Source organism: Aegilops tauschii, chromosome 3, assembly GCF_002575655.3.
Source record: "Aegilops tauschii subsp. strangulata cultivar AL8/78 chromosome 3, Aet v6.0, whole genome shotgun sequence".
NCBI lineage: Eukaryota > Viridiplantae > Streptophyta > Magnoliopsida > Poales > Poaceae > Aegilops > Aegilops tauschii.
Genome location: NC_053037.3, coordinates 291,630,944 through 291,639,842, shown reverse-complemented (window position 1 = coordinate 291,639,842; position 8,899 = coordinate 291,630,944). Strand labels below are relative to the sequence as shown.

The window sequence follows — 8,899 nt, the reverse complement described above, 5'->3', positions numbered from 1 at the left end:
TTTCCAAGGGCATCCTTGCATACGAAATCATCATCATACGCCATCACTCCCTCTCGAATATGATTGAACACATGTCTAGCCATCCGGAAGCGGCGGGGGAATAGCTTGGGTTTGTAGAGTGGGGACGTGCACTGAAAGTAGTCGGACCATAGTAGGCAATGACCGCTCTCTCTGTTGCGATTCAACGCCGGAGAATGACCCGGGATCAATCCCCTAAACAATGGTTGTTGCCTAGCAATGTGGTCATTGACTACCAAAGTAGCAACCACAAACTCCTCATCGTCCGACAACGAATCGTCTGAATCACAAATGAAGTTATTGAAAAAGAACTCATCTCCACTATCCATTTGTACGTTGCGGGCGAAACGTTGAACACCTTGCGGTGGAAGAACCCGGCCGGTGAAGAGCCCCGCGCCTCTCCCAGGCCTGGCAGCAGGCCTGGTGATGTGGAGGCGACCATGGAGCGAAGCCGTCGGGCTTGGAGAGATGCAGGCGGCGGTGGAGGCCAGAGGGTGGCGTGCTCGTGGAGGTGCTACGACGGTGGGTGAAACAGACCACCAACATTGGCAAGAGCTGCCATCGGGTGCGGCGTGCAGCTGTGAAAGGTGTACTGGTGCGAGTGATGGCGAGTAGCGACCAAACGGCCAGAAGTGGTCGGCTGCTGCGAGGACGGCGTGACCGGGGTGTGTCGTGTGTGGATGGGGGGGGGAGAATGGCTGTGTCACTATGTGGAGGGACATGGGAAAGGGGGACGTCGCGCGTGTCCATGCCGACGCAAACCCGGCTCAAATTTTGGGCCGGAAATGGGTGGCCGTTTTAACCCAAACGGACGCGCGGAACATAATGCGTCGGCACCTTGGAGTTGCCCTCGTACTGTGTGGTAGAGTCTATTTTGTCTCGCACCTTAGAGCAACTCCAATGGGGCGACCAATTTTGTCCGCCGTCGTCCGTTTGGGTCGGCGCGGACAGAAAAGTCGGCCCAACGTGCCGACCCAAACGGACCCAAACATAGATAGTTCTAGCATAGACAGATAAAAAAAAGATCAACTACTCGTCGTTTTTCGACTCCGACTCGGTAATGTCCTCCTTCGACATCTGAATGTAGGCGTCAGCATACCGCTCGTCCTCGGAGTCCCAGGACGACGCTTCTCCTAGCTTCAGGTTCAATTGAGCGGCCTGCTTCCGCGCACGCTTGTCCTCCCGATAGGCGGCTTGCTCCATCCTTCTCGCCTCCCTCTCCGTCCTCCTTTGCTTGTAGAACTGGCGCTCGTCGACGATGTCCTGCAGGAAGCGTTCGCACCACACCACCATGGCTTCCACGTTCATCTCGGCGATGGCGAGGCGACGCTGCCGCCTCCGGTGGTCACGACGATCCCCGTCGGTGAAAAGCCGCGGGAGAGGCGCGAGATCCTGCGCCCGCTGGCTCAACACGTCGGGAAAATTCATCTCCCGACGAGGCCTCAGGAGGTGCCACGCCGCCGCGTCGTGCGCGTGGGCCACCTCCTCTGCGGTGTCGAAGGTGCCGAGAATGAGGCGTTTCTCGCCAAACCAGATCTCGGAGGAGAAGGCGCCGGAGCGGCGCTAGCGGACTCCGCGAAAATCCGAAGCGCCCAGGCGGCGCATCGACATGATGGCGCAGAGGCGGCGAGGCTAGTGAGAGGGGGCGAGACGAGTGGGCAGCGGACAGAGTGTGGAGGGAGCGCCTTCTTAATAACGAGTGCCGGCCGTGGCGTGCCAAAACCAGCGCGCGAACCTTTCCCGCGCGCTGGAGCGCCAAAACCAGCGCGCGCTAGGCCGATTTTTCCCCGCGCGCAAACCTTTCCCGCGCGTTGGAGTGTCAAAACCAAGGCGACGACATGGCCGCTGGCATGATCTATGCGCGCGCGGTTATAAAGTGGGTCGGCGCGTTAGGCGCACTGCCAATCCAAATCTAAAAGAAGACGGACGCCGGGTGGGCGGCCGACCTAAACGAATAAAAAACGGACAAAAACGTTGTCCGTTTGGGTCGGCCTGTTGGTGTTGCTCTTAGCAGCCAGCATACAAAAGCCCAGGATCAGCGTGTGCCTTTTTTTCTGCCTGTGGGGATTGCATCAGCCTCTGTGATCACGAGGCTGGGTTCTGTACTGGACAAAACATAAGCAACCAACAAGACAAGACAGCAATCCATATAGCTCACATGCTCTCAAGGACTCTTGGCTCTTCCTCCTTGGATAGAGGCAATCACAGCCTCAGAAGATCGATCCAAACTGGTACACGTGAACACAAGATTGATTGTACACTTGGGAGTCACAAGAGCTATGCACTGTCTGAAGAAAACAAGGGCCGAGCAAAAGGAGTTGCAACAAATGGCTGCATTCATGCAACAGAGAATATCGCATCCGATGCATCTACCAATGCAGCCTTTACTCAGCAACAGTAACAGTACAACATTAGCATAATACAAGATCTCAGCATTGATCCTAAGTATTTCATTGCTACCTCATTTCGAAAGAAAATTAAATTAATCAGTACCTCATTTGCTTCTAAGATCAGCGATTAGTGACCCTAGATAAGTACTCCTAAATTCCAGCCAAGGCAAAAAAAGTTATCACATTGTATGCCCATCCATCACAAGGTGTCCAATTCTTGAAGCAGCTCTTCCATGTTGGGTCTTTGCTCAGGGTTTTCACTGGTGCAGACCAATGCAATCTTTGCCAGTTTAGCCGCTTCGGTTGCCGAGTAACATCCTTTCATGTTGCCATCGATGAGGTCATGGACGTTTCCTGACTCGAAGGGCAGCTGCATCGTTTTACTTTTACCCGCCAGTATCTGAAACACAATTACCCCGAAAGCATAAACATCGCTCTTCTCCGAGAACCGGCCGACGGTGGTGTACTCAGGGGCAAGGTACCCCATGGCGGCGCTAGCCTTGAGGGTCGAGAAGACCAGGTCGTCCACAAGGAGCTTGTGCAGGCCGGAACCAGAAATCAGGGGCTTGTAGGTGTAATCCACCAGAACTTTGTCCGCCGATATGTTTTGGTGAACCAGAGGGGGCTTGTTTGCTCTAGTACTGTGCAGATATCCAATTCCTGTGAAGTAAACATCGATACGTAACCTTGCTTCTGCAAAAGCTAGAACAATTTGAGTAACAACTGCAAATTACAAGTATCAAAAGTTATTCATCAGTTTGGAGACACAGCCGGCACAACTACTAAACCTGCCCCCACTTACTAGTATATCGAACCTCTTTGGAAGCTGGTTGGGTGGGGTTACTCCAAAATTTAAGTCGCATATCGAGTGTGAGTTTGTGCTTTACTTTGGGCATTGTTGAATTTCCGTAATGAGTGTGTTTTAAGAAAAATGCAAAGATACCAAAAAAATTTGGAAGAAAATTTCCTCCTTTTCGAAAAAAAAGAAAACTTTCAGAGCTACTCCCTCCGTTCCAAATTACTCGTCGTGGTTTTAGTTAATTTGAACTAAAACCACGACGAGTAAATTTGAACTAAAACCACGACGAGTAATTTGGAACGGAGGGAGTACATGATAAATTTGTACGTGGTCCTTACTTCACCATGTGGAAGCATAGGAGTTTATTGCATTTGGATGCAACCGATGAAAGACGGTACTCACTCCATTCTTAAATATAAGTCTTTAGAAATTCCAGTATGAACTACATACGGAGTAAAATAAGTGAATCTACACTCTAAACTACGTCTATATACATCCGTATGTAGTTTATATTGAAATCTCTAAAAAGACTTGTATTTAGGAACGGAGGGAGTAGCACGGGTTAGATTCAACCGGTTTGGATGATGGCATATGTTTCTAATTTATAGTGACCTAGGAGGCCTCATATTTCTTTACCTGATCTAAAAGATGTTACATTTCTTTACAGAGGGAGTACTTAGGATGATTTGATTGTTCTGGATGATTACTTGTGTTCTACTCTTAGTATCAAAAAAACGTCTTACATTACGGGACGAGGGAGTAATAAATATGGCTATGTGCATCACCATGATGATGGAGAGGCAGGGGTTTTCCTCCTTCCTAAAGAAAAGCAAGCAGAGCTATTTGAGTACCTACAGCTACACAGTTCCGAATGTGACTACCGGAGTGTAGCGCCTATCACATGTTTCCCGAAAACATGTGAACAACCAGGACAGTCCTACAGTAGTAGTATCGATGAACTGAGAAACTGATTGGACATGTGTGCATTCTGCCAAGCTTATAGCCCAAATGATGCATGCCAGCCTTGTGCTTCTCAGGCAGGGTTTATTGACAGTACAGTACGAATGCAGAAATATTTGGTCGTTAGCACGCTAGCCCTAGCACTCTAGCAGTGTTTGATAACTGATAGCTAGACAGTGACAGAGAGGGACACTAGCCACCATACCTTTAGCAATGCCCTTGATGATGGACACCCTCGTGGACCATTCAAGGACGCGCCCGCCATGGCCGAGAGCACCGCCGCCGCCGTCTTCTCCTGCAACGTCCAAGAAGTGTGACAGGCTCCCGTTGGGCACGAAGTCGTGCACCAGGAAGCACTCTCCCCTGGCCCTGGAGCAGCAGAACCCTCTCAGCCCCACGATGTTGTCGTGCTGGAGCTCGGCGAGCAGCTTGAGGCCCTTGAGGAACTCCGCCTCCTCCTGCTTGCAGCAGGTCTTGCCCAGCCGGGTGACCACGACGGGCGTGCCGTCGCGCAGCGTGCCCCTGTACGTGGCCGCGAAGCTGCTTCCGGCGCCACCCTTGGACTTGGAATTTTTCTTTCCCAGGAGATTCAGCTCCGAGAAGTACTGCGTCGCCGACTCCACCTCCTCCATGTTGAACCGGAGGCTCGGGGACACCTCATGCGAGAACCCGACGCCGCTCCGCCCGTCGGCCAGCGGGTCCCAGCCGTTGGAGTACTCCAGACTCACCAGCGTTGACGACGCGCTCTTGCAGAACGATTCCTTGTTCGCCTCGCCCTCGGTGCTGCACCGGCCGCCCACGGTGGTCATCGGAGGTGCGCCTGCGGCCGTCCTCTGCTTGCGCCACCTGTGCCACGAGAAGGCCAAGAGACCGGCCGCTGTCGCCGCCAGAAGGATCACCGCTACAACGACGACGGCCGCGAGCGCCTTGGTGGAAGGGGGGCAGTGGGTGCCGCTGCAATGCCCGCGGGCCCCGTCCGGCGTGATCTGCGGCGCGATACCAGCGCTGAACGGCTGGGGCCTGTCGGGGTCGATGAGGTCCGCCGGAGTGCACGGACGGAGATCGGGGAGCCCGGTGCCGCACAGATCACTGTTGTTCCCGTACTGGAATCCACCCTCCAGCTTGGCCAGTTCTGGGAAGCGACCAAATCAAACGACTCCTTACTGACTGAGACTGAGCGGAGCAGGCATTAATTGTTCAAAGAATGGACTCGTAGATTACTTACCGGAGGGCACGCTGCCGGTGAGCGAGTTGTTCCTAACATCGAGAGCGGCGAGCTGAGGCAGCCTGGCCAGCCTCACTGGGATGGAGCCGAAGAGGTGGTTGAAGCTCAAGTCCAGCCGCCTCAGCTCCGGCAGGTCGCCGAGGCTGGCAGGGATGGCGCCGTTCAGGTGGTTGGACTGCAGAGCCAACACGGTGAGCCTGTTCGGTAGCCCCAGCTGCGTGGGGATGCTCCCGGTCAGCTGATTGTAGCACAGCTGCAGCACTTTTTTTTTTTGTTTTGGACACATCAACATTAACAGCAGTTAGAGGGGCAAACAAACCAAGAAGTGCAGTAAATCAATCGATGACCAAATCATATAGCACTATAGCAGTACTACTAGATATCAGCCAAGAAGCGTCAATCAAACCCAAGAACTCGTTTTAGGATCATGGGACGCTAGGCAGCAGAGGAGACTGGACTGGAATACAACGGAACGAATCGAATCAATCCAAGCAATGCTGTACCCGTGGCAATGGCAGAGTCCACGCCCCACGGCGCCACATGCAACTAGCTAGGCAAGCAAGAATCGAAAAGAGAAGACGCGGAGCTCTGACTTGGCTCACCTTGCAGCGAGGCCATGGCGCCGATCTCGGCCGGGATGGGCCCGGACAAGTTGTTGACGTTGAGGTAGACATCGGTGAGCCGTGTGAGCCTGGCGAGCTCCCGGGGCACGCCGCCGCGGAGCGCGTTGTAGTGGAGGTATAGGCCGGTGAGCGCGCGGAGGCCGGCGACGGCCGGGGAGAGCGTCCCGGCCAGGCCCTTCCCCTGCAGCGAGACGTTGGCGACGGCGCCGCTGCCGTCGCACGCAACGCCCTCGAACCCGCCCCGGGCACAAGGGTCCCGCCCGGGCGCCCACGACGGCAGCAGGCGCCCCGTCGGGTCCAGCGCCGCCTTGAGCTCCAGCAGCGCCCGCACCTCTCCGTCGTCCGCCGCGGAGGCCAGGCCCAGCAGAGAGCGGCACACGACTGCCAATGCCGCGAGGGCTACGAGGCGGGCGGAGGCCATTGCCGGCCGCGCAGGTGCTCTCGCGGAGACCCTCCCTCCCTCTTCTTGGTGCGGGAGGGGGAGGGGAGGGGGAGGGGAGGGTGGAGGAGACAAGAGCGTGCAGGGGTGAGGGGTCCGAGGAGATGAGTGAACAAGTAAAATAACCCCGAGAGGGTTGTGTGTGTGTGAGGATGAATCGTGGGCCTCGCATGTCAGTTCACGTAGCTGGGCACTGGAACCTGAAGTGGATTGGCTACGTACACCCAGGCCAGTTAACCATCAAGTTGCACGAACTGAACATTTTGCGTCCATCTAGTCCAGTCCGTGGAGAGCAGTCGCAGGCTGTTTGGAATCCACCTGCAATGCTAGATGCTTACGAAGTTGTTTAGAAAAAACAGATTTTTTAAAAACATCATTGCCTATGTATACAAAGAAGAGATGTCTAATTAAGTGTCTATTCTTTACAAATAAGTATCGGTACTTAAAAAAGACCGATTTATTTCCCAAGCACCCTTCTAAGCGTCTTGCATTATACAAGGCCTAAACACGCCGCCCGTGTATCACCATTGTCGAGCATGATATACGGGACACATCGTCGGAGTAGCCTCGTCATACTAGCATTGTAGGGTGTTTGCAAATGAACACATAATAGCATAGCAAGCAATAATTTGTAAAGCCTGGCAAACTTGATCTAAGTGTCTAATCTGCAAATCAAATCAAGTGTTTGGATACACAACCTAAATAAAAGTCCTAAATTTTCTAACAAGACAGTCGCATGAATAATGAAGTAAAAATATAAGCATAACTAAACCTATTAAGCGTAGGGAGAAGGGCGGCCAACCAGCTATGCCATGTCGCGCAAGCTGGTTGGGCGCGGTGAGAAAACTTTTGAAATATGTCTTTTAGATGGAGGTGATGATTTTTTTAAATGATTTTTTAAGAAGAAGGTGAGGATCCCACATATTTTTTTAATGGGCGGTTATGCAAAATGACGCTCGCTGATAGGCTACAGTGGTAATTTTTTTCTTTTTTATATCTTTTCTAGATAGAGGTGAGGATTTTTTTCGAGACGTTTTTTAGATGAAGGCGAGGACCCCATGTATTTTTTTAAATGAAAACGTGCACACAACTTCCTCTTAAACAGTGCCGGCTCTCCAACCACTAGCAGTCATACAATGTAATTTTAAAGTGAGCTAGTATATAATCAATCGGTTTTGACTCTCAGGAGCATTTGCTCCTAGATGAATAATACCTCAAAAATGTCACCAAATGTTTTTAGAAAATTCTGAATTTTTTTATGGATGTTCGTGTTAGTGTCGTAAGCATATTTGACAACTTTTATGTGAAACAGAGCAATAGTGTTTCGTCGTGAAAAAACCAAATTTAGGGTGCCATTTTTGGGTAATCTTTAGTGTTTAATTTGTTTTTTTTGCACAAGCCAAAATGCTTAACCTTTTTGCCTAAAACTTCGCAGATGGCATTTGGATGTGACTATGAATACATAAAAGATTTTTTTGGCATTTATTTGACATTTCAAAAATCATTTTCCGCGCGCGGGAGCACGTGCTCCTAGAAGCCAAATTGGATTTCTGCTCCGTTCGCTATTGTAAGATGTTCTAATTTTTTTTCTTATTCTGATTTACACAGATGCATTTTAGTGTGTTTGTTTACACATTTCAGTTTGTATGTAATTTATATTAAAATATTTAAAACATCTTATTTTTGTGAACAGAGGGAGTACTATACAAATATTTAGTTTCATAGACAAAATAAAGTCAAGACTTGACAACATAAGCCATAGAAGTAGGTCATGCATAGAACCAAACTTGTCATGTCGCCAACAAAATTATAAATTAAGGCACTATAAGGTAAAAAAACATATTTGTAATTCACAAAATTGAAGTGTCGTTATTTATGAATATATTCAAACTAGAGAGCTTGCAAGAATAAAAATGGTCTGATGATACATAGCAGAGAGATCGGCCTTCAATGAAGTTGGCGACAGGTCAGATGGACCGCCAAATCGGCGATGAAGTCTAAGGAGCCAAAACAGATGCCTTGGCCCGGAGCGAAGATGTCGGACTCAATGAAGAAAACCATATGGATCCGACCGTGACAAATTTTATGTGCACAACCTCTACCCAACACACAAACTCTCGATGTAAAGATCAAGCAATGATAAATAGATGGTGGTGTACTGATTGAGAATTTAGATGAATGCATACGAGGCCATCAGAGAGAGATAATACCATACTTCTTGCCATTGTGTATTGTATTGCTCGTATGGAAGGTGCAAGCCTTGAGGGATGATCTCGAGGATGCTAGTATTTGGTGTATACATGTTAGCTTAGGGTTGCGTCATCTCAGATTATGTGGGGTGTATCAAAACATACCCCTGGTTCATTTTTTGAAGAACGTCATCGCGAAGGCAAGGGGCTGCATTTCATTAAACATAATAGAGATGGTCTAATTTATAAGGGAAAC

At 50.4% G+C, this 8,899-nt stretch overlaps 2 protein-coding genes across 3 annotated transcripts; both read right to left on the bottom strand.

The window, feature by feature from the left end:
* Nucleotides 1-1,047: 1,047 nt before the first annotated feature.
* Nucleotides 1,048-1,446, bottom strand: LOC141042903 (uncharacterized). Its single transcript, XM_073511817.1, has one exon. The coding sequence runs from the start codon at nt 1,444-1,446 to the stop codon at nt 1,048-1,050; it is 399 nt and encodes a 132-aa protein (XP_073367918.1).
* Nucleotides 1,447-2,370: 924 nt separating this feature from the next.
* LOC109778647 (uncharacterized) lies at nt 2,371-6,538 on the bottom strand. Of its 2 annotated transcripts, none has more exons than XM_045234801.2 (4): nt 5,995-6,538; nt 5,393-5,653; nt 4,373-5,299; nt 2,371-3,101 (listed from the first exon to the last, which is right to left on the bottom strand). In XM_045234801.2, the coding sequence occupies exons 1-4, from the start codon at nt 6,434-6,436 to the stop codon at nt 2,608-2,610; spliced, it is 2,124 nt and encodes a 707-aa protein (XP_045090736.1). In that variant the 5' UTR covers nt 6,437-6,538; the 3' UTR covers nt 2,371-2,607. The 2 variants fall into 2 exon arrangements, with proteins under 2 accessions (XP_045090736.1, XP_020192798.1); XM_020337209.4 differs by having other exon boundaries at nt 2,371-3,068; nt 5,995-6,537.
* Between the last annotated feature and the right edge of the window lie 2,361 nt (nt 6,539-8,899).